Below are 26,139 nucleotides of genomic sequence, written 5' to 3'. Positions count from 1 at the left end.
CTAAGATTTAAACCGTACCTAACACGCAAGGACTGGCTTAGAAATCTCGCGAGAGTAAGCAAGAGAAAGGAGAAGAAACTGCAAAGAGGCCGGCGGGGGGTTACGTTGGGCACGAGAGAGCGGCTGCGGTTCGCGAGGAGGCGCCAGCGCGCGTGCGCGTTTGTCGGCGCCGCCGCGGTTGCCTTCTTGCGGCGCATGCGCCGATGGTCCTTTCCGTCGGCCGGCCCGGGCCCTCTCTTTGCCCACCAGCGCCATCTTGAGAGGCCAGCGGCGGATTTGTTGTCCGCCGCGCCGTCGTCGGGGCTCCCCGGAGGCCTCCCGCCCCGCACCCCCGCCGCACTCGCGCGCGGATTTGGCCTGCGGCGAGCCGGGCGCGGTTGTGACCAGGCCTGGCTGGAGGGCTGAGGAGGGAGAGGAGCCGCCGCCGCCGCCGCCATGGAGGACGAAATGCCCAAGACGCTGTGAGTTGGGCCGGGAGGGAAGCTGTGAGGAGGCCTATTGTGAGGGGGAGGGGTCGAGCCACGTTGCGCCCCCTCCGTCCCGTCTACTATCCCCTCCCCCACTGCCTCTCTTTCTCCTTTTGTGCGGGCGAATAAAACCCTTCGGCTCCCCATAAAAACCGGGGCGGGGGGAGGCGAAGGGGGAAGCATTCGCCCCTCTTGAATTACAATTTTTTTTTGGTGGGGTGGCCTTGGCCTTTTCTCCTCTCAGGCAGCGGAGCGAGCTTCTGTGTTGAAAATCGCTAGTACCACAAATACTGTTAGATGGATCCAACGCGGTTGGAATACGGTGCACAGTTCTGCTCGCCTCAACTCGAGAAAGGATAGAAAAGGGCAACCAAAATGATCAAGAGGGGGGAGCGACTCCCCCGCCCCCCCCCCCCGCCACGAAGAAAGGTTGCAGGGTTTGAGCCTTTTTAGCTTTGTGGCGGAAAGGAGAGTAAGAAGCGACATGATAGAAGTTCATGAAACCACGCATGGCGTGGAGAAAGCGGACCGAGGGAAGCCCCCCCCCCAGAACACGGAGCGAGCCAGTGAGGCTCAGTGTTGGCAGAGTCAGGGCAGATAGTTAAACTATGGAACTCATTCCCGCAGGAGGCACCGAGGGCCACTAACCTAAATGGCTTTAAAAGAGTGAGACGAATTCGGGGAGGAGAGGGAAATAGATGGCTATTAACCAGCCTATGCTCTGCCTCCACAGTTTGGAAGCAGCAGTGCTTCTGAATACCCATTGCTGGAAACCACAGGAGGGGAGAGTTGCTCTTTTGCTTGAATCCTCCTTGTGGGTTTCCCAAAAGAGGCATCTGGTTAGCAACTGTGAGAACAAGCTGCTGCACTAGATGGGCCCACTTTGGCCTGATCCAGCAGGCTCTTTTATGTTAATGACTGTTAATATATATACATTATTTTATTCTGCTGTTCTTGAAAGGAGCTCAGGGCAGCTCACTCATTTTTTCCACAACAACCCTGGAAGGTTGGCTGGGCTGAGAGAGAGAGCCTGGGGTGCATTTAGTGTGACTGGCTGAAGATCACTCAGTGAAGCTTGATGGAGTGTGTGGATTTGAACCTACATCTCCCAGTTCTAGGATAGAATCTAGTCTCCCATTTCAGATTTTAAAAAATATTTCCTTGTGAAAAACAGAACAGCCGATAGCAGTACAGTACAACGAGTGTGTGCATAGCTAGAATCCTTGCACTGGCTATTATCTCTGTAGCACCGTATGCTACATAGGCAGGATTACAAGTCTCTGGTCCCCAAGGAACTTAAAGAAGTGACTAGAATTTCTGATAGGCCTACCTGAGGGTTTACAGAGAAAGTATTGTTGCATACTACCCCAATCTCGTGAGTGGTGCAAGATTCTAGGGGTTTCAGACGCTTATTCAGAGTTCGTGTTTCCTTTTGGAGTGAGGAACAGCAGAGACAGTGGCGTTTTTATGCTTTGTGGTTTATTTACACAAATATACAACCTGAGCCTGTGATGGAGGGGTTCACAGCATTAACATCCCAAGAGAGTCCTGCTTCTCCCATAGCCATAGCCTATGGGTAGAAATTAGACATGACGCTCTCTCAGCAGAAATCAGGCCTGGCTCTCTCTCTGCCTTTCCAGTTTACAGCTTTTGCATCCAGTTTCTAAGCTCACATAACTCCACTCTGAAATCTGGCCTTCTGTCTTTCTAAGAAAGAGACAGTTGAGAGAGGTAGGCCCCCCATTTCCCCTGTGGCACAGAGCCACTCCCTTTGTTCCCTTAAGGACCCATCTTTAGTGGGGCATGCAGCCTCCCCCCCCCAAAAAAAAACCTCATAACACCATGGGCAGCTTCATTTCTATGCTGAATACATTGGAGGAGGTTTTCCTTCTGATAGTGGACACAGAGGAGGAGCATCTGAAACCCTAGAAAGTATTGGCCAGGTATCTTCAAACTTCAGACCCAGGCAGCACCCACTTTTATCTCAAACACTTCTTTGGGGACCAATTTCTTAATCTTTTACAATATATTTGCAGAGTGGCAGTGCTGCTGTTGTGACCCATCTTGAATTAGGCTATAAACCATTAGAGGGTCCTGACACACCAGTTGAAGACCTGTGGTGTAGACAGTACTGAGCTAAGTGAACCAGTGTTCTTACTATATAAGGTGCTTGCCTGTGTTCCTATGACAGAGCTCTCCATCTCTCCCTTGCTAGGCCACTCCTTATTTGCATGGAATTCCATTCACCTACTTGCACTTTTTGATCTGTGGCTACTACACTAGTAAACAGACTATATTTTCTGATAGAGAGCCAGTGGATGAAGGGGATGGAAGGCAGGAGTAAACGGAGAAAGAATGTCAGATTAAATCTGTTGCCCATAGTTAGGTTTGGGTACAGTAATTGATTTTTTACTTGCAGTTTAAAAACAAAATATGCATCAGCATTCAAAAATGATAATTTCCACTTGTAGCTCTGAGTGGCAGAGGCCTCATTTTACTGCCTAAGTAGAGCAGACCATCATCTTCCATCTCCTTCTCTCTCCAACAGTATGCAACCACCAATGGAAGGTGTTTCTGTGGTCCAAAATGTAGCTGATCAATTATTAACTAGGGCTTCTGCAATGGAATGGCAGGGAAGTGTCCCCTACATTTATTAATGTAATGATCTTTTCTGGGTGCCCCCACCTTTTGAGGGTGAGACAGGTCATGGCCATAGAGGGGGGCGTTTCAGTTCTGCACCATTATTGGTACACTGTTTACGGAGTGTCAGGACCTTTTATATTTTTATTTGGTATTATGAAATACCATATGAATTTTGCTAATTATGTTAACCAACTATTTTATTACGCTGTCTGCTGTTTGTTTTGGTAGCTTATTCTGTTATTATGAATTTGTCAGCCACTCTGGCAATACTGAAGGGACATATTTATATTTTCTAAATAACATGAATAATCCTTAGAGACTAACTTTGTAAAGGAGATCTGTATTACCTTCATGTTGCGGATAAGGGTTGTGGCTGAACTACTAGTGGCTTGTTTATTGTCTTTTAGCCTCTGTACTATATCAGCACTCTTCTCCACCATTACCATTTTCTATTTTGCAGCACTCTTGCCTTCCTCAGCCCTTTGGACCATTTGCTTGCTTGCACACACAGTATCTGGGCCGCTTAATATATTAAAAACATATTTAAGCATTGTACAGAAAACTGAAGTGACAACTTTATATTATTACAAAAATACAGTTACATATAAAAATGTCACATTAATACAAAGTTACTAATATATATCAATATCATTTCATTTTCCTTCTGAGACCCTCCCTAACAGCCTCTTGAGTTCTCACCCAGGGTCCAAAACAAACTCTTAGTTCACCCACAAAAATCTCACAACCAGAAGAGTTCCTGGAAACGGGGGACATTGCCCTAGTTTCTCACTCTAGACTTTCTTTTTATGGGCAGGCCCAAGGTGGATGGTACTTCCTCAGGCTACCAACATGGGAAAAAGAAAGTATACCCTCTTTGAATTGTGGTTTTACATACCAGGACATAATCATCTGTTCCTTAGCAGATCTTAAAATTAGGTAGATACAACCTCAGATGAACAACACATGACATATTACACCATGTAATGATTTATTTAACAAAAATAAAGCCAAAATGGAGAAGCCATGTGTGAATATCCTATGATTCAGTAGCTTGTAGAACCACCTTTAGCAGCAATAACTTTAAGTAAATGTTTTCTGTATGACTTCCATCAGTCTCTCATCATTGTGGAGGAATTTTGGCCCACTCTTCTTTATAACGTTGCTACAGATCATTGAGGTTTGCTAGCATTTGGCAATGCACAGCTCTTTTAAGGTGCCGCCACAGCATTTCAGTTGGGTTGAGGTTTGGACTTTGACTGGGCCATTACAACACCTTGATTATTTTCTTTTTCAGCCATTCTATTGTACAGTTGCTGGTGTGCTTGGGATCATTGTCCTGTTGCATGTCTCAGTTTCAGCCAAGCTTCAGCAGTTGGGCAGATGGCCTCACATTTGACTCTAGAATACTTTGGTATACAGTATTCATGGTCAACTCAATTGACTGCAAGGCTCCCAGTTCCTGTGGCTGTAAAGCCTAACTCTTGAGTTTCTTGCAATTTCTCTGAGCATTGCACGGTCTGACCTTGGGGTGAATTTGCTGGGACATCCATTTTCCATTTTTGAATACCGGTAATCTTTTTCACTGTAGAATGATGGTGGGAGATGGCCTTATAACCCTTCCCAGTTCCATGGGCAGCAATAATTGCTTCTCTAAGAGCATTGCTGATGTCTTTCCTCCTTGGGATTGTGTAAAAACACACCTGAGTGCTCCAGAGGAGCAAACTGCTGAAACTTTGACTTTTATACAGGAGGTCACACTTGCTGATAATCAGTTAAGCAAGTGCATTTGATTAGCAGCACCTTCTGCTACATCGCTTCTTTATTCCTATGGAAGCAGTAAGGGTGTACTTAGTTTTTCACACATGGCTTCTTCATTTTGGCTTTATTTTTGTTAAATAAATCATGACACAGTGTAATGGCATGTGTTGTTCATCTGAGGTTCTTTTACCTCATTTTAAGACCTGTCAGGCAGCAGATGATTGTTATTATGTCCGAATATATAAAACCACAGAATTCAAAGAGGGTGTACTCCCCCCCATGACTATGTCCCATGAATGCTGTTACTGCATTTCTGATTTAACAGATCTGTGGTGGAGGAGGCACTTCAGAAAGGGATTTCAGAGTATGAAAGGCATCTGCTTTTCCTTCCCCAAAAGAAGGGTTGTTTGATATAAGTCATTGATATTTCTTTGTATATTTTCTGGGAAATGGTGCTAAATCTGACCATTAAACCGTGTTATTCTTGAATTAAAGAAGAGTATACTATTATTTTATTATTCATGCAAATCCTTGCATATCTTTGCACAATACCACTGAACCTCTTGGGCTTGCCAATCGGAAAGTCGGTGGTTCGAATCCGCACTACGGGGTGAGCTCCCATTGCTCTGTCCCAGCTTCAGCCAACCTAGCAGTTCGAAAACACATCAAAGTGCAAGTAGATAAATAGGTACTGCTGTGGCAGGAAGGTAAATGGCATTTTCATGCACTCTGGCTACTGTCACAGTGTCCCATTGCACCAGAAGTGGTTTAGTCATGATGGCCACATGACCTGGAAAGCTGTCTGTGGACAAACATTGGCCCCCTCAGCCTGCATAGTGAGATGAGTGCTGCACCCCATAGTCGCCTTTGACTGGACGTAACTGTTGAGTGGTCCTTTACCTTACTTTTTTACACATTTTATGCACTTTTCTCTTTTTTGCCATTGGGGAGAGTGTATTGAAAATAGGTTCATAACAATGTCTTTCTTATGACAAGCACATTGTGAGGAAATGCAGGAACCATTGCACTGGACGTTTTTGTCTTCTCTTCTTTCCTTTTTTAAAAAAAATTATTTTATTTTATTAAACAGCAAAATCACCACACATCATATATGTGACTCAACAAAACACATGACGATTTCACAACACAAAAACACACACACTTCTACATACAGCCCATACATAATTTAACAATACTAAAAGAATAGTCCTAAAAAGTTCTTCTTTCCAGTGGTGCTCCTTTCTGCTGCACTCTGTAGCAGGTCAAATGAAGGCCTGGTAGTTACTAGAGAGACTAAAGCAGTTTACTGTATTTTCATGAGGCGAAAATGAAATGCCTATGTTAGTAGGTATAAATAATTAAATTTTAGGATTGATCATATTGATTCTCTGTATAACAAGCCTCATTTAACTTAATATATTTGGTAGAAGCATTGATTTGGTTAAGAGTAATTGTATGACTGACATGCTTATATCCAGATTATTTAATATTAACCTAATCATTTTAAAAAGCACAGCCATCTGTTTTGAACTGGGGGGAAAACAAACTGCTTTTATTTTTCTTAAACATTCAACACTGAAAAGAAGTTTAGGTTATATGACAAGTATTGGCCTTCAAATAGTTGATTAGTTGTGAATCCCACTTCAGGAAAAGTAGAAATTAAGGCATTTGAGAGAAGAGTATGTAAGTTCAAGTGTGTTGTGATCAGGATGCCAAGTGCGGGCTACATCAGACTATGAGCCTGATGTTGGAGATCATGGGGGCACTGAGGCTGGCAACTAGAAGCCAACTGAACCAGCTCCCACAGCACCAGCTTCCATAGAGTCAGAGCAATGACTTTCATATGAATCTCTCCCTGGGCCTGAGGACCTAAGCTACTCACATTTGTTGTTTTGTCGTTTTGTCGTTTCCGAATCTTCGTGACCCCATGGACCAGAGCACGCCAGGCACTGCCTCCTGCAGTTTGGTCAAACTCACGTTGGTAGCTTCGAGAACACTGTCCAACCATCTTATCTTCTGTCATCTCCTTCTCCTTGTGCCCTCAAATCTTTCTCAGGGTCTTTTCCAGGGAGTCTTCTCTTCTCATGATGTGGCCAAAGTATTGGAGCCTCAGCTTCAAGCTACTCACATAGTACCTCATCATTCCAGTGATGCAGCAGGTGGGAGACAGGAGCACAGGAGAATTGCCAGAGGGTTGGCCCTTCAGGAGACACTGGGTTGCCAGGAGGAGAGGCAGGATTGAAAGCAGTGGCTCAAAGTTCCCCTGAAGGTTTGCAGCTCTTTTTGGAGCAAAATGTTCACTTGGAGCTCTCCATGGTGCTGGGACTTGCCTTGCTGCTCTATTAGTGCCAGTAGGAGGCAGGTTTGAAAGCCTATTTGTGGCATTGGAAATTGTTCTGTGGGTTGGGTTCCAGCTGCAGAAGAAAGAGTTAACCATCCTATGCCTCTGCTGCAATGCTCCACACTGCAATTAGGCTTGAAAGCAACCTTCTGTTGGTACCATTGGAAGGTTGTTTTCAAGCCTAATTGCCATGCAGGTGGATAATCTTTGTGTAACTGGTAAGAAAAGGGTGAACCCTCCCCAGCCAAAATCCACATAAAAATTATATCCCCTTGGACAGTTGTTTGGGGATTAAGAGTCTGTGTGCTGGTGGGTTTACTTGGAGTATGTGCATGTGAGAGGGTGCAGTGGCCTGTTCATTATTGTTTTGGTCTCACCCACCATCAGCTTGCAGACCCAGGGAGGGTTGGCCAAGATGGAATGCAACTCTTGGTCCAACAAAGGTTTTCCACCCTTGATTTTTAAAACATTTTAATGCAGTTTTTCAATTTAAAATTATGAAAATGGTGAACAAAATAATATACACCAGCTTAAGTGTGTATCGGATAATAAAGCAGTGTAGGCTAATAATTCAGCTCGCAAAGGCAGAATGAAAAAGAGAAAGCTTTAACTTGCCTTTTGTTAAAGAAGTAAAAATGGAAATCATGCCAAGTTCCTGAGGATGATTCAGCTCTGACCTTAAACTAACCACATATTGTGGAATGTCTTAGCAGAGCCTCACTGGTACTTCTTAATTCAGGTTAGGCACATAATGGACAAGGTGACCTCTGAGATAATCAGGACTCATGCTATCTTGGTCATTAAAGCTTAAAATCAATACTGTGATTTTGGGCCTGTATCCTATCTGTAGCCACTGCTACTGCTTTAAATTAGGCTTCAGATATGAAAATTGTTTTGATCCCATTAACCATTGAGCCAGTGCATTTTGCACCACATGAAAATTCTGAACCATCTTCATCTACATGTCGGATACACGTATGGGCAAGGGCCGATTTATGGGCATCTGATTGACCCATGATTGCACATGTGTGTCCGGGGTCGAACCCAGAAGTGACCCTAAAATATCACTAAAAGGGCAGCATGGAGGAGGGGCAGAACGCTTTATGCAGGCCCCTCCAACGTGTGGGGATCCAGAACGTAACCCCCATGCAAAATGAGGATTGCCTGTTGTCTAGAGGCAATCTAAGCATAAACAGTGGTGGATGGATCTGGCCCGCCCACCCCAGGTCACTTTTGACATGTTGGTGGGGCTGACAACTGTCAGTCATCTGACATCACATGATTCATACTTCAAAGGAAGAATCAAGTGCATACTCTTTAAGTGTGCTGTCTATTTTTCTCTTCTTCCTTGGCAGGCCCGGATTGAATTTATGCCTGCTGAAAATGGGGTTGCATTTGGTGCTGAATTTTAAATTTGGTCACTTGATGCTGACAGTGGTCAGGTAAACATGGAGTCTTAGGAAGGATTTTGTGGAGGGATATAAATGGAGAAAGGGATACAAATACCTTACTTAGTTTTCTTATAAATGTACTGTACTACTGCTCTGCAAACTTTTTTATAGCATTTGTAATTTGTGCAGCAAATATATTGAATAAAACTGTATTGTGGTTTCACCTGTTCTCAGCCTTTAGGTTTAGTAACAATGAAAAAATACTCACTTGTTCTGCACACATTTTCAAGCCTGCTTCTCCCTCTTTTGTTAACTTCTGAGCATCCTGTTCTTGTGACTGAGTGCTTATTTTTGTTTTAGCTTTGGAAAGGTACAGTTACTTTTATTAAGGAAGTCTGACTATGATGGTTAGTTTACTTATTGCATTTCTGCCAAGGAATACAAAGTGGTTTAAAATACAAAAACAAATAAAATGTAGAATGAGAGTCCTTCAGGCTATGTGTTGCTCACACAGGTCTTTCTTAAGTAGCTCCAGGGGGAAGATGGGTGAGGGCTGCCCCAACAATTCTCCTTGATAGTTCTGTCAGGAGCCAGTGTTATGGCCTAGGCTTCCTCACTTCTCCCTTCCCTCAGGGCAAACAGGTCTTCATTGTTTGAGACTCAGACCTCCATGGATCTAAAATTTGGATAATTTTTGCAGGTATGTGGGGAATTTGTCAAGAGATGTTACTGAAGCCCTAATTCTCCAGCTCTTCAGCCAGATTGGACCATGCAAAAATTGCAAAATGATCATGGATGTAAGTTGATGCAGTGGTTATGTTGTGCACAAAAAATATCTTTTAATATAAAAATTGTGGCTTTGAGGATTCTAATGAGGTTTAGATTTCTTCCCCCAGGAGTTTCACAGGTTATTGCCCTCCCTTTAGAAATTTCAGTAAAACAAATTAAACTGAAGGGTAACTAACAAGTAAACTAAGAAAAAAGTAGTAAGCTATAAGTAGTTTTCAAATTACTCTGTTTCCACTAAAAATAATCAGTGCATAATTTACAAAGTCTAAAGATACAGTCCACTTTTTGAACACTTTAGGCATAAAATCTTACTTATTGCTGTGGAACTCTCTTTTCTTGCTAATCCTAAACACAAAATAATGGTAATAGTACCTAGGATTGCAGACTTAAATGATGATGCTGCTTGCTTGGGAGATATCATAAAACAAAATCAACACAGACATTGAGATGGCTCAGCAACGGTTTCTGATAGCTTTCCTTTCTGCGTTACACAGACAGCTGGAAATGATCCATACTGTTTTGTGGAGTTCTATGAGCATCGACATGCAGCTGCAGCTTTAGCGGCTATGAATGGACGGAAGATAATGGGTAAGGTAAGCTCTCAGGTCTAAAGGGTGAGTTGGAGCAGAAGTGTGGCTTTAGGTTGTGGATGAAACCGCTTTTGTAAAAAGAAGAAGATCTAAAGGTAAACATTTATCCTGTTGTATATAGTAGAAGTTTTATTTTAATTTTTAAAAAACACCATATAGATAAAGACAGGTACATTAAAAAGTTATGAAATTCTTTGTATTTTGCAAATAAAATAGCTTGGCAAAGTAATAAGGGTTATTTGATATTGCCTAATATCACTCAACTTCATTAAGGTGGGAGCATATTTTGCAATAAATATGGCAAAATAATATAAAACATAGATCAAATTTGTCAAACACACTACATTTTGAGGGTTTGTGGGTTATGTAAACATAACTTCCTTGAATATAATTTTAGCAAATATTATTTGTAGGAGGTCAAAGTGAACTGGGCAACAACCCCCAGCAGCCAGAAGAAAGATACCAGCAGTAAGTTCCTCACAATTCTTAGTAATTACTCTTTATTTGCACAAAAGTGTTTTAAATGTTAAGCAATAAGCATCATACAAATATTTGCCCTATTGTTTTGATCATTATCCTAAGATATTATTTAATGTGTTTGTGTTAATAAACTTAAGAACAAATCTAATCTTTGTCATCAGGTAGTACCGTTGTCAACACACTGCGTTCACAAGGTAATTGTATCTTCTTAAACATAAAATGAAATCTCTCAGGGGTATTCACTAACCGCCTGAAGCTATTTGGGGGGGTTGTTCTGTTGTCACAAGATTTCTCCCTCCTCTCTCAATGGATCAGGATGTGGACTGTTGCTGACTCTTAAGCCCTTTGACCCCATTAAGCTGCTATTGCTGTAAGAATTCTTTCTCTCTCTGTGAGGGTGAGATAACCAGCTTCCTTCAAGGCTGCTGGCTGTGCTGAGCCATAAGCCCCCCCTTGTGGTATATCAAAATTGCTATTCCAATTGGATCATTTTCCCTTCTGCTCCTATGCAACCCAGTGTGTTGCTTCTCTACTTGTCTGGCCTTAGAACTTTAAAACTTTGGGGAAGGATTAAAGTAGACTTTCCAAGGTGGAGATGTAAAGTGTCATGTGTGCATTGAAATCAGTTAGAGGTGATGATAATTAAAATGGGCTTTATGTGAGTATGAAGAAAGTCCTTAGATATGAGATCTTTGTATCAACCAGTTCTTATGTAAATGGCTCTAACAAACTGTGAAGGGATTACTGTTTCCGTTCTGTTGCCTTCAGTCTTAGTTCACTTGCTCATGGATTTCACATACTTTGAATTCACATGGATTCACATGGTGTAAAGGCTGGGCAACCAAAACTGTTGGCTTTTCAGAAAACTGTCAAATACTTTAACATCAAACTGTTGCAATGCAAGGTATCTTTTTGACTGTTCTTCACCAAATATGACTAAGATTGAGCTGCTTGTAATTTATATTGTCCATACTGGTTTGTGTAAATCCTACTCTGTTCTGCTCACAGAACCAGTAGACATATTTAGCTCTTTATTGTTAAACTTGTGTATAATTAAGGCTAAACTCTAGCATTATAAAATAAAGCTGTAATATAACTTTTTGGCTTTGGACTAAATGGACTTAGCTCTCATGGAAGTATAGCTTCTGTTATTAATAACTACAGATATAATTTAATGAAAAATTCTAGTTATATGTAATTTCTATAATTGTGTACTATCATGTCTGTTCATGGTTATATATTAAACCATAATGTATTTTGTTATCTGTTAGGTAAAAAGATTCTAGTTCTCATGTAGTTTTCCAGATGTATGGAAATTGATACAATATTATTTTTTAAAAAGCAAACCTATCCTGTATTTCCATGAGTTCTCTGCAAACTTGTACATTTCTTTTTCTTTTTCTTGGTAAGACCACTTCCATGTCTTTGTTGGAGACCTCAGCCCAGAAATTACAACTGAAGATATTAAAGCAGCTTTTGCACCATTTGGAAGAATATCGTAAGTAATGTCTTATGTAAGATAATGGGGCAAGAATTTGATGCTAAAACTAAGGAAAATGTGCTGATTAGAGTGTCAGTATATTTAAGGATACCTATATTCTCTAAATATTTGTATCTTTTTGTAGTTATTCAGAGCTATCAAACAGTTCATCTTGCTTTATTTGAATGTGCATTTCTAGACTTTGGATTTATATTTCTGTATTTTAGACTTGCAACTTAATTTTAAAAAACAGTATTGATTCATTTCATTATCTAATTACTAGATAATCTAGAATGGGTTTTCTAAGGGAAAGCTGATTTCTGGGTGACTTACACCAATGAAAAGGCATTGCATAGTCTTATAAAAGCAGCTTTAATAAATATCAGATTTCATAGAAGTTATGGCCTATAAGATTTTGGCTTTTTGTGAAATGGGTGCTCTATTAAATAAAATAAACTAGAAATCGGCCTTCAGTATAGTTTCTTGGTTTCAGTCATTGTCTTAGTTTGGAAGGCATGTGAAAGTGTGTGTAACAGACCAGGGAACCAGCTGTATTGTTTCCGTGGAGAAACATTCTTTTAGTTTTAGGACTTGGAAGTTTGCTGTTGATAGCAATGACCAATTAGGCTGAGTTGCAACATAATATTTGTATTGTAAGTACATCATTGGTAGCATTTCCTGATAGATCTGATGTAAATCCTCATCAGTGATTGAATTATAATTGCAGCAACTTGAGAACAAGATTTCTGTTATGAATTACTTGTTTTAGTATGCAGGCAGACCTGCTTAAATGGAAGCAAGATGTAGTGCAGGGATATGCAATGTGGTTTCCTCCAGATTTTGTTGGACTACAACTGTCCTATTGGCTATGCTGCTGGGACTGGTGGAAGTTGGAGTCCCAATATCTGGGGGGCACCACATTAACAGCCCCTGACATAGTGTATCTCTTGGATGTTTGTTCTTATCTGTCACTAATTCTTCCAAGTGTTGCATGCTCCTGTGAAGTATATCAACCAACTCTCAGAACTTGTTGGAAGGTAATCTCAAAACTGATAACACAATGAGATTGTAGCCTCATATGTATCAATTTCCAGAGGGGTAATCATATAAGTCTCTTGAAACAAAAGCAATTTAGAGCCTTGTGGCATCTTAGAAGATTCACGAATGCATTATGGCACAAGTGTGTTTGCACTCAAGCCAACTTTGTGAGATGCATTATTGTACGTATGAGTCACATTCTATATGGCTGGTCAGAAAGGTTCCTTATCCTAGCAAAAAAAGGGGTGTGGGGTGTAAGGGTAACTTACCTATCCAAAGCCTGTTGTTAGCACCCGTGTACAGTACATGATTTTTTCTTACAACCAAGAGCCAAGGAGTGTGACCCAAGCCTGGGCCAAATAGAGGAGGAATGGAGTTTCTTTGTTTAAAAGTTCCTCTTCCCAAGAGGTTCCCTGGTTATACCTGTGTTTGAGGTGTTGGAACATGGAGGCAAGAGCCTGAATGTATTCCCTAAGGTTTGACTTAGCCTAACAGCTGCCGTGGTCACCTGATCTGTTTCAATGGAATCAACAGCTAGAAGGGCTAGCAACTACTGCTGCAAGACTGCTAGGCCTTGGGGGTTTCCAAACACAGCAGGAACTTCAGGTTGCTGACATGTTTTGAGGAGAAGCATTGCTTCACGGGAAGATCAGAAAAGCTGGACAGTTGTATAAAGAAACGTTGGTTAGTGGATATTCTTGCTAGCCTTTGAAGAAGAGTTTTTGCTCAAAACATGTCTCAAACACTAAGGATCAGAAACAAGGAGGGTAAGTAAAGAAGACCTAATCATGCTTACAAACACTAAAACCTATGCTCAAGCACAGTAACTTGGGAGTATTGTAGAATCAAGGCAATCAACGATAGCAGCCTTGTTCAAGGAAATAATATAGTTGATATACAAACTGTAAAAGTTATCAGTTTCATGGACCCTTTTATGAAACTCAACATGTGGCTCTCAGTACTAAAAGGGGGCCTACCCATATACTCTAGTCATCCTATTTCTTGAAGGCTACATTAAATAGTTATACTTGCTGCCTCCTAGTAGGGGCTTCAGACCATAGGAGTGAAAAGGTTGGGACAGCTGGGTAGGAGGAGCTAGAATCCCTGCACCCCAAAAATGCAATTTCATCTGCAGAAAGGCCACATGAGGCTGGCCCACTTCTGTGTAGCGTCTGCTCAAAATGTACTTCCATATTTGAGTAAGACCTGAAATTCTCAGGGTTCTAGCTGTCTGCTTATACACAAAGTGGTACAGAGTAGTTCGCAGAAGTCTTACCAATGAAGGCCTAGGGCAGCGAAGTCTGTGATAGCAAAGCAAGTGCTAAATATTTTAGTCCCATGAATTTTAGTCTGGCTTAAGCATCTGTGTGACTTTGAAATCAGAGTGCTTCTGGTATGCTTAATTTGATAAAATTAAAACCCACTTTGCTTGCATTAACAAGATTCCTTCTTAAAGTTAAGAGTTCTGTTAGTGTTCTGATGTCCTTCTATACTACATTTCTGTTGGAATAAGTCCGCAAAACACCAAGACCTTCTGGTTGGCTTCCTGCTTAGTGATGCAGCTGCATTGACTGGTTGCTGTTGATCTAAGCCTAAGTTGTACGGTGGAACTAATGTGTGCTGATATACTAGGAGCAGGGAAGGCAGAGTAAATACTGGGTTGAAAAAAATGCCACACACTCTCCCCCCCTCCCCAAACCCTCTAAAAATAAGTTGGCCATGAGTGAGCCAAGTTTACTGCCTTGAATTAGAACTTGAATTAGGCACTAAGCCTAATCAGGGAGAATGGTTTTGTGTTGGCACACTGTCTCTCATGAGCACTTTGTTACCTCTGAAGCAGCTGCTGGGAGAAAGAAGAACTTGAACTTGACATATTTTTATGGATTCACAGTTGTTTGCCACTTAGATCACTTAGACCTTAAGCCTGTGAACTGTATCCTCTCAAATTAATCTATAGAAAACAAACTTGACACAGATCAAAGTGAAAAACCCCTCATTTTAAAAGTTTTCCAATAGCGAGTGTTCAAAGTTGTTTTTTTTTATAGCTGGTTTATAATTCTAAATGTTACAAATGGTCACACTCTTTAAAAGACAAGATATAGGCAAAAGTTTCTTTTCATTTTTAAAGCTGAGAGAAATAATTTCTTTAGTGCAAATAAATGCCCCTCTGTTTGTAATCTTAATATTCATGTTTCCTTTATAAAAATGTTGATGTGCAGTTACTCCAAGTCTTTATAACTATGAACTTTAATGCAAAAACCCCATAGTAACTGTGGGCACATCATTCTTGAGTCATTTTCAAGAATGACAGTTGAGGGGTAAGTATAGAGTCGCAGGTAGCACTTTAGATTTTTCTGGACTACAACTCCCATCATCCCTGACCATTGGCCATGCTGATTGGGGCTGATGGGAGTTGGTTATCCTTGGTATAAAGCAGGCATGGCCAAACTTGACCCTCCAGCTGTTTTGGGACTACAATTCCCACCATCCCTAGCTAACAGGACCAGTGGTCAGGGATGATGGGAATTGTAGTCCCAAAACACTGGAGGGCCGAGTTTGGCCATGCCTGGTATAGAGGATCCCCCCCCCCCTTAAGATGTGCAGAGAGAACCATCCATGTGATGATTAAAGTGACTGTTCTCAGGCAATTTGTAACATAGTCTTAACTTAGAGTAATGAACTCTTTTAAAGCATATGTGCATTGTTAAAATTAGGTTATTTTCCATGGAGTGACATTTTAAATTTTATTTGGGACTTTCAGCGATCTCAGCATTATTTAGCTCCCTTCCTTAAATCAAGTTTCTTCATACAGGATGCAATAGTAGCGTGTGTTGAAATTCCCTTGATGACCGTCTGGCATCGTACAGCCTCTCACATTATTGCTGTATAGTTACACTAGTTACACTGCATGACTTTCTTACTATATTTGTGTGTGTTTGCGTGTAATAAATGCCTGATTCTTGTGGGTTGGGGAGGGCAAAGTAGGCCTGTGTGTTTGAAAATGTTATTGACCATTTAGTCATGTATACAAATTGCCTGAGAAGCATATAGCTAATAGAAACAGAGTTTTCACCAGTGGGGTTTAGCTATTGTAGCTGGGTCTTTTGTCTTTTTTCACTCAATCTCAAATAATAGGGCTCTGGTTATTTTGCAGAATGTCTCTGAAGAATGGACAGCATTGCCATGGCTAACTGCAAGCTACAGTTCACAGTGGACAAACGTTGTAGTTTTTCTATTTACTTTTATAAATTTTTTACTTTATATACTTTGTAGTTTTCAATCAGTCCTGTATGATTGTTAATTACGAATGCAGTCTTTAAAAGATTATTTAATAGTGTATAGTAAAAAAGAAAAAACATGTTAGTGTTTATTTTCTTCCATAATGCAACCATTTCTGAAAATGTCAATTTCTCAAAATTTACAGCTGCCCAAGTCCAAAAAGGGGGTAACGAATTGACCTGAGAAAATTAAAGAATTCAGTTAACAGGCGACGTATGCCTTTTAATTCCTATTTTTTCATTTTTTCTATTTTCTATTTCTAATAAGTAGGTAGAATGTGTTGGCCAATAGTAAGTTTATAAATTGCATGGTTAAAGAGAGCCGTTCGCTAATATGCTAGTTAGCTACATGCCCTCAGTTATTCCTTTGAATAGCTGCTTTGACCATGCGTAGTATTTTTAACAGTATGTAAGAGCATTTTGAACTGTGAACCAACGACTGTAAAATACTTGTTTTAAAGAGCTATTGATTTTGCATGTTTACACAATTAAGTTTAATTTTTTGCTATTGTGATAAAACATTAGTAAAAGGGAGAATTGCTTTGACTATGTATTGCTGGTGCATTTAAGAAATTCATTTTATTAAAGGAGCTGCGTGTGAGACATTTTCACTTGGATTCTGTTCTCTTTATGTTTAACTGGCCTTCTCTTTGCTTTTTAGGGATGCACGGGTTGTTAAGGACATGGCAACAGGAAAATCTAAAGGATATGGCTTTGTTTCTTTCTTCAATAAATGGGTGAGTGCATGTTGATTCTTAAGAGCCCTTCTTCCAGAAATGAACATTGCCAGAATCTAATAAAATAATGGAGTTCTTAGAGTTCTGAACTAACTTGGCAAGCTGTGTATAACCCAGAATAAGATACAGATCCTGTCCTCAGGCTTGCAATCTAAAAGATAAGAATCACAAGGAAAGAGGACTGGATGGGGAAAGAAGAGGATGGAGTTGGGTTTGATGATGCCAGATGGGGATTACTGGGCATCCAAATCCTGTTAGGGGCTGGTTGATCTATTCTTCCATGGAGGGAGGTGGTACCAGAGGTCTTACCCTTGTTTCTGCAATCACCAATAAATTTTAATGTTCTGCAAGTATTAAATAGTTATGTGCTTGTGTAACTATCAGCATACTCAGGGCAGCTTAAGATCATCCTATGAAATGGCTGAATAAGAATCTGTTTAGATGATTTCTGTTAACTGCTCTCGGATTGTATAGGATTTTTATTTACGTTAAAGTAAATTAAGAGCATCTTGAAGATACTTTTTTTTTGTGAGCAAGATTTTTGTAAAGGGAAAACATAGACTACATTTCCCGCAGTCAGGACTTTTTGTGTATGTAGTTCCATTAAAAGGTGCATCTTTAATACATATGACACTTTTAAATCTTTCTTTTATCTTAAGAGAGCTAATTGAAAATATTCTGCCAATAATACTGAGTGCAGCTTAATGAATGGAATTGTACATTAACTTGAAATGCTAAAATAGATGCTATTGGTCTCTTTCAGTTATATAACTATATCACCTTAATTGTGGTGGTAAAAATCTACAAAAGTGGTTTGCAGCAGTATAACTCTGGTTTTCTCAGGATCAGTGAGTTTCTGAGTTAGATCACTTGTTTCTCCATCCAGGAGCCAGTTCATGAGCCTCTGGCCTTTTGATCTCTCTCTGGAAGGAGCTTACAGTCTAAAAACCTCATCCTTTGTTCTTCATTTGTGGAACACATGCCATAACGTACTGTGCTTCAAGCGTATTAAAACTGTAGTAACAGTTCACTTTTCCTGACAGCTAAGATTCGTTGGGGGGGGGGCAGAATTGCCACATGTTAAAACAATTGTTTGACCCATTCACATACAAAGCATGGTTGGGGGGGGTACTCTTTACACAATGTGGGGAAGCAGTAAATTCCCCCCCCCCACCTTACATTCTGCTGCTTATAAGCAGTTTCTCCCTGAGCCTGGCTTTGATATCGGCCACCCAGGGAGAAAACTGCTGAAAGTGTAGTAAAGTAATGCAAAGGAACTGAGAGTGGGGGGCTTTGCTTCCATGTCCCCATACTCCTTTTTATGTGGAGTGCAGACCAACTTATATGTGAGCAGACTAAATCGGAGTAGAATATATGCAATTGCCCCGCATGTGTGATTTGGGCCCTAAATGGCCATGGCTATGCATGGAGCTGCAGGTTCTTGGAGCACAGTAGGGAAATTCAAACAATGAGTACTATTTGGGTTTGGAGTCTAATTGTAGTCTTTCAGAATTTGATAGCTGATTACCTGTGAATGATAGAGCTTCATATCTTTATACCTGCAAGTTGATATTTTTTATATTAAAATGGCACTGACTTAGGGTACTTCATTACAATGGATCCACGCCGAATAAAACTTCAGATCCAGCCCATTTTTCTGGTTGTTGGAGGCACCTTTTGTCTCAATTTTCATTTGCCATTTAACATTCATTTGCATAATGAAGTACTTGGAGCATCTGGAGAAAATTTATGGACAAAAGGGCTATTCACAGAACAGCCTTTTGTAAGCTGCCTTTGTATTTGGAGGTTTTTTGTATTTTTATTTTTTGCAGATTTAAAGAGACCACGTATAATTGTTGATCTGATGCTTTTGCAGCCTTTGTGTAATGAAGTGATTCTGTAATTGAAACAAATATTTTTGCTATAAATTAGCATTGTTCGTAGTTTTCTTTCTTATGGAGCTGCTTTCTGAAAGTGTTTTGCTTTCTCTGTAGGATGCAGAAAACGCAATTCAGCAGATGGGGGGACAGTGGCTTGGTGGAAGACAAATCAGGACAAACTGGGCAACACGTAAACCTCCAGCTCCAAAGAGTACATATGAGTGTGAGTATTTTAGCTTCCAAAACACACATGGAGATATTTCCTCTCCAGCCTAGAATAAGCTTTTAGAACTGACAGTCTAGGGCTAGGGATAGCCAGCATATTTAATTGATGTGCTGCCTCCCATTAGGTGGTGAGTTTGATGCTCTGAATAGAATTTTGTTTGGGTGGAACACCTTACAAGCAGGCCTTGATTGTAAATTGCTCAGGGACAGGAGCCCTGGCCACATAGAATTGTAAGCCTTTGGGGTAGAATGTGGCTGTAAACTTGAAACAGTAATTCTATATTACAAAGCATAAGCCATGGCAGTTGGGGGTTGGGGGTGGACAGCCAATTCTTTCTACAAATGTTTGGTTTTTTTCTTTGTGGGCAAATTAGAGACTTGTGTAACCTTTTTTTTTCTAAACAGCAAACGCCAAACAACTATCCTATGATGATGTTGTGAATCAGTCCAGTCCAAGCAACTGCACAGTGTACTGTGGAGGTGTTACTTCAGGGCTAACAGGTATGGCACCTCATGAGTTTTTAGTAGCCTTAGGAAGTTGTCCCTAACTCCATATCCTGACATCCTTATTTCTGTCTTCCGATTTGTAGAGCAGCTGATGCGCCAGACATTTTCTCCATTTGGGCAAATAATGGAAATTCGGGTCTTCCCAGATAAAGGATACTCCTTTGTACGGTATGATACTGTTTGTCTTTCCTGTGTGTTTCTTAGCAAGCCCATGCCACAGTGTATAGTTTAAAGTATTGCAAGCCCTTTTTGAAACTGTGGCTTAAAGTGTGCACCTTCCAATGTCCTGCCATTCATGTTCATTGTTTCTAAGAAACAGGAACCTGCAATCATTCACATAAAACTTTCATTTGTGTGTCTTGGGGCTGTTGGGTGTTTTGCACCTGATTTTGACATCACAGCAGCTACTCAGATGTTCTTCTTTCAGTATTCTGACTCCTAATACAGTGGCTGAATGGAGGGGCGGCTGATGGTGGCCACTTTCATTCTGTTTCTGGAAGGCATTGTCTTGCACAAAGACCTTAAAAAAAAAAACACCTTGCTCCTGCTATGCCGTGATTGCTGAGCAGCTCAATGTATCAGGCCTGCAATTTTCCCTGGAGCCCTCACAAGTTTCTTGACTTACTTACTTACTTGTTGAATTTATATCCTGCCCTTCCTCCCCAAAGATGTGACCCCCCCCCCGTGGCCTTGTGCATATGTCATACATTGTGAAGGATCTACACATGGTGGACTTGCAATATTGGATAGATTATCCCTTGAAATGAATTGCTGGATGGTTTTTTGGTGAGAGGGATTTGTATTACTTGGATGTTTGACGGGGTTTTGTATTATTGATTAATTTTCTCAAATGGTTACAGGTTCAATTCTCATGAAAGCGCTGCACATGCAATTGTTTCAGTCAATGGCACAACTATAGAAGGACATGTTGTGAAATGTTACTGGGGCAAAGAAACACCAGATATGATCAACCCAATCCAACAGGTAAGCCTCTACCTAAAAAAAAGGGGTGGGTGGATGTGTATCCAGAAATAATTCTGTGCTGATAGATTTCTTCATTCTAAATAGTTAGACCACAAACCCCTTTACTGGTTGTTCATTTCATTTATATGCATCATTTCCCACATGTTGCTTAACATGGGATCCAACCATAAAACATACACAAATAATAGGGTCTGGAGGTGTTAAAGGTCATTAGAAAATATTTCTTCAGTTGCTGTGGAACTCTTGGAATAAAAGTATAAAATTAAGAGGATTTAAGGAAAATAATCTTATGGTTAACCATAGACCTAGCAACACATCCTAAGGTGTGTGGAGCACTGTAGCACTGACACAAAATTGTTTTTTGGAAAATGGGGAGTGGAGGTGGCATGCTGTATAGAAATAAGTGGGAGTGTGCCGAATCTTGGTGCCTCAGTTACCTAATTTAGCTTTTGTGGTCCAAGCCCCTGCTTGTGCTGCAGAGATACCCAAGCACAAGCTAGAGTTATAAATGTATTTTTGTGGGCAGCAGAAGTTATGATAGCATAATAAGAGCTTGCTAGATCAGGTTTGTGGCCCATCTAGTCCAGCATCCTCTTCTCAAAGTGGCCACCCAGATGCATATGGGAAACCAGGAAACAGGATTTGAGCACAGGAGCCCTTTCCCCTCCTGTGGTTTCCAGCAACTGGTATTCAGAACCATTGGTTGCAAAGCATAGCCATCAGGGCTGGTAGCCATTGATAGGCATCTCTTCAATGAATTTGTCTAATCCTCTCTTAAAGCTGTTCAAATTGATGGCCATCACTACCTCCTGCAGGAGCAAGTTCCACAGTTTAACTGCGCTGGCTGAAAATTTAGCTGTTTAGCTTTCTTACAATAGTTTTCCCATAAGAGGGCCAGAAATTAATGGTAGAGAACTTACTTTGCATCTGTAAGATCCCCGATTTATTTTCTGTTACCTCTGACACTGGCTCTGCCTAAGGCCAGTGACAGAGCAGATGTGCCACTGATGTACCACTGGTCTGACTGACTCCTACGGTTGAGTTTCATATGCAACAAATAACAAATTCTTCAGCTCCCCAACATGGTATGATTTAATTATTTAATGTTGTGAAATACAGTCCATACAAGTCTTTGGAATGAGCTTTGTTGTACGAACTAAAACACTTTTGCGTTTGTGATTACATGAGCTTTAGGATGCAAAAGGCAAAGGGGCATGTGGCAGTGTAACTCAAAACCATCCACCTTTGTGTGTCTTCCCTGTACCAATGTGCTAACTTCGTTTAATTTGACCTTTTCCAGCAGAATCAAGTGGGATACCCACCACCTTATGGGCAGTGGGGTCAGTGGTATGGAAATGCACAGCAGATTGGCCAGTACATGCCTAATGGCTGGCAGGTCCCTGCGTATGGAATGTATGGACAAGCATGGAATCAGGGATTCAAGTAAGTGTTTGCTGTTTCGTACAGGCTCTGTGCCAAGGTATCTTTTTCAGAATGAAAATAACTGCGCAGTCATGAAACAAGGCTTTAATTCTGAAACTTCTCATTTGGACCATATTATGTTGGATTCTGAAACAGGCCATTGGACTTGCAGTTCTGTGTCCTTTCTAAGCAAAATACAGACCCTTTTGATCCACATTGCTGTGTGTAGAATGATAGAAGTCAGCAGTCACTTAACAAACTATCTTAATATATCTTAGAAATTATTTTGTACATTGTTTATTTGGTGCAAAGTGGGAATGAATTTCTGAAGGCATCCTATGTGGTTAAATTTTGTGGGTCTGGGCTAGTGGTGGTGGATAAGGTGATAAAATGAATATTTGGTTTGACATTCACTGTCGTCTTTATTCCAGTTTATTATGCCTGTGTAAACTTTCTAAGCTTTATTTCATTTCCTTTTTCATTCAGTCAGACACAGTCTTCTGCAGCATGGATGGGTGCAAATTATGGTGTGCCGCCGCCACCCCCACCGCCGCCGCCCCCACCCCAGGGGCAAAATGGAAGCGTTCTAACTAGTCAAACTGGATATCGAATGGCAGGTTTTGAAACACAGTGAGAGGAACAGAGAAAGACTCTGGAATAGAACAACTGGTGGCTTTGAGGCTATATATGGAGCATTGTAAAACCCTTTGTTTACTTAAAAAAAACCTATCCAATCAAGTCAGTGCAAAAGTCAGAAAACAGTATTTATTTTTAATCATGAAACTATGTTGTCCACATTTTTTTTAAAACACACACACAGGAAATACTAGATGCTGGATATCTGCCAACTTTTGCCTTCTTTTCCTCTTTTGAGATGTGTTTCTTAAGATCCTTGTTTGAAACACAACTAATGCAGGGATTTCTGCCACTTTTAGATTGGGGCAGAATATTGCACAATATCAAACTTTTTTTCCACTGAAGTAGTGTGCAGTTCTAGTTGCATTCCTAGTATGACTGAAAATGTATATGAAAAGTTGTACAAAAACAAAACACGCCAAAACTGTGTGAGTTCTGAAGGTTTATTGTGATCTTCAGCTTGTGCACAATTCTGTTCTAAAGAGAGCCTATTGTATAAAGTGTCCCATCTCCTCACTTTTGTTATACTGGGGTTTCAAATATAACTTATTGGTTTACATTATTTTGTATCTAGACATTTTTCAAAAAGTGATTTTTGCCTTACTGTCAGCTGTTAAATTATTAAATGGGGGTGGCGGTGGGAAGTGGTGGTTGGCAGCAGTAGTTGTTCAGAGCTCTCCAACGGATCCAACTCTTCCTGTTGTTATTAGATGTGAGAAGGTGCCTGGGAAATCCCTGTTGGGTTTGTGCAAAGATCTTCACCGATGAACTTCAACCCAGTTTCAGATATTATTAAAAATGTGACACATTCTAATGAACCAGCTTTTCTAAATCTCTCAGTTTTTACATTTACATGTATCCTATACCATGTAAACTATTTTAGCAAATTAATATTTTTCACAAAAGTTGGTCAGCTTTTGTATGTCTCCTTCTTTGAAAGGGTAAAAGGCAGAGAGGTCTATGTGACTTAATGAGTATGATTCTAAACCTTGGCTTTTTGCATGTGAATATCAAATACATTATTAGATTTTGAATACACAAGTCATGCTCTCATTTTTCAAATATGTAGAGAATACATTGGTCTTAGCAACTTTTTACTCAAGTGGAGTAAATTTGACTTGATTTAGCATGTACAGGTGTAGAGCTCTGATTACTTGTAGCATTGTGCGGATCAGGCCAGGAGTATGAGGAATGCTCCGGTTAAACCTGAAGGACCAGCTGGATTAAGCATTTTGAATTGTTCAGAGGCCAAAAAACAAAACAAGAAAACCTTGCTATCCTACCTCCTTGACTTAGCCTTCAGAGAGTGCAAAAAAGAAAGCTACCCCTAGGTGTAATATTTATTTATCCCGGTTAATGTCTGGGCCCATGGAGGTGTATGCTTTTTATTCTGCATTGGTTGTAGTGGAGCAATGTATCAAGGGATTATTGAGTTTATGATATATGGAGTGTCCTATGACAAATGTGTTTTATGGAAATAAGTGACCCTATGATAGAGGGTTGGCTTTGGAGATGTTAAAATCCTATTTGTCTTGATTTCAACCCCTCACCTTTGGGGAGTGTTCCATGATTTGCCGGGTGTGAATGGTGTTCTAAAATTTGAAAGTATGCTACGAATATAATTTTGCAGTGGGAGGGGGTAGAGGAAAAGACAAAGGAAAACTTATGGTGACTCTTGAGAAACTCTTGTCCCTGACTGTTTAACAACTGGAATTCTGTAAAGGAAGCAGAGCCAGATGGCTTGAGTTCAGTGAAACCTGGCTGTAAAAAATAACAATCAAAAACCAATTTTTACCCTGAAAGCAGGGTCTGGCCCCCCATATGTTTAAAAAAATGAAGCATACTAAAAAGACAGCTTTAACTCATAGACCACTCTTATTTCTGCCTCCTTGCTGCCTTTTAAACATGCTTAAACATATCTTTAAAATTATTTTTACCACCTCTGCCTGTACAGTTTTTTCAAAAGAGGACAGGAATAGGTTTGAGGTGAGTTTGGTGTCGCACTGGAATTTCTATGTGTGTATTTTCAGCAATAGAACTGCCCAGATTTAGTTGTCCTAAATAAAATTCCTGTCAATAGAACTGTCTGAGATACTGTTACCTAGTTTAAAAAACACACAAACAAGGCTTTTAATATTATGTCAGTGCTGGTTGCTTTTCCCCTACTCTTCCGTTTGGGCATCCAGGAAAGACATGAATTTCAGGTTGTTTTTGTTGAGCATAATTAAAGACTTAAAATTCTAAAGTTCCTCAGACTTAGAAATGCTTTGAGAAAAATGAATGGATGAGGCCGTTCCAGTTATACAATTGTTACTGCTTAGCTACTTCTGACTAGGATTTTTCATACTTTTCTGGAGGTCACTTCTGCGACATAAGCCACAGTAAAAACTAGTTGCTTACCAAGTGTCAGCCTCTTCTGCTGTAACTTCTCCAGTGGTCCTACAAAAAAAGTAGGTGAAGCATTCTTTCTCTCACTGTTGCCCTTTTCCTTCTTGTTTTTAGTTTAAGCAGCCTTTCAGTTTTAAAAGGGAGTCTTCTTAAAATACGGTAAATGTAAACGAGAGTAATGCCCCATACAGATAACAAAGGAGGATAAAGCTGCCTGGGGCATTGTTTTTGGGTTATTTTGTTTTTAAAAGTAGCAGCCCATTTTTGTCTCTGTATGAACATTGAAAGCTTCGTTTGAACTAATGTATTTTGATACTTGTGTTTAGAAGTTCAAGAACTTCACTCCAGAAGCCGTGACTTTTGAAAGCCATTAAGATGTTAATAAAAGATGTGAGCTTGCGTATTTCATCCGTAACCTTTTGTTTACTTTACTGTTCAGATATTCTAGCGCAGATTTGGGAGAAAAGTGGAACTGGAAAAGGTCTCTTGAGTTGCCAAGTCTAAATTACCTGCCAGCCTTTTTCTCTTGGGTGATGAGACTCTGAAGGAGGCCTTAGCAAGAGCAACCAGTGTCTTGGGTAGCCATCCTAATCAAATGAAGAGCTGTTGAGACCTTATTTCACCACCTCTCTTATGTGTGTTAATAAGTAAAGAGTGGGCTTTTGGCACTTGCCTGCACTTCTTCCTTAGCATCTCTCACCAGGCATAGAGGTGAATGTCCAAACCCATAACCCCTTTGGTTTTTTTATTTTAGCATCTTTACTTCACACTGGACAGGTTGTGTTTTTCCAACTCTGCAGCAAAAAAACAAAACAAAAAACCCTCTGGGTGAACTCTTCAGTGACACATTGCTTTGTTTGCTGACCATCATGTGGAAATGTAATAAGGCTGTATTTTTCAGAGAGGTGACTCATAATCAATCACTTAATAGAAAATGGGAGTTGTGGCATATTATGAAATAGAAGCAGCTCTAATCAATCACAGGCTCATATTCTCTGGAGCCTTTCCTAATGGGTATTTCTGCTGTGCAGCCTCCTGGAAACTTCAGAACCTAGACCCAAAGAAGGCCACATCCTGAATAGAAGCCTTCACTGCCTCAAGCAAC

General features: G+C 40.5%; 1 protein-coding gene across 6 annotated transcripts; it reads left to right on the top strand.

Annotated features, from left to right (window-relative positions):
- The first annotated feature begins 207 nt into the window (after nt 1-207).
- Nucleotides 208-25,445, top strand: TIA1 (TIA1 cytotoxic granule associated RNA binding protein). 6 transcript variants are annotated; one of them, XM_033159129.1, is made up of 13 exons: nt 211-461; nt 9,301-9,397; nt 9,884-9,982; nt 10,393-10,447; nt 10,621-10,653; nt 11,870-11,957; nt 16,917-16,992; nt 18,987-19,095; nt 19,503-19,598; nt 19,688-19,772; nt 20,465-20,588; nt 21,892-22,031; nt 22,497-25,445. In XM_033159129.1, exons 1-13 carry the CDS (start codon nt 436-438, stop codon nt 22,642-22,644), a joined length of 1,176 nt encoding a protein of 391 aa, XP_033015020.1. In that variant the 5' UTR covers nt 211-435; the 3' UTR covers nt 22,645-25,445. The 6 variants fall into 6 exon arrangements, with proteins under 6 accessions (XP_033015024.1, XP_033015020.1, XP_033015022.1 ...); XM_033159128.1 differs by having other exon boundaries at nt 212-461; nt 21,889-22,031; XM_033159131.1 differs by lacking the exon at nt 10,621-10,653.
- The last annotated feature ends 694 nt before the right edge of the window (nt 25,446-26,139 follow it).

This window comes from Lacerta agilis, chromosome 8, assembly GCF_009819535.1.
Source record: "Lacerta agilis isolate rLacAgi1 chromosome 8, rLacAgi1.pri, whole genome shotgun sequence".
Lineage (NCBI taxonomy): Eukaryota > Metazoa > Chordata > Lepidosauria > Squamata > Lacertidae > Lacerta > Lacerta agilis.
This window is presented reverse-complemented; position numbering and strand designations above follow the sequence as displayed.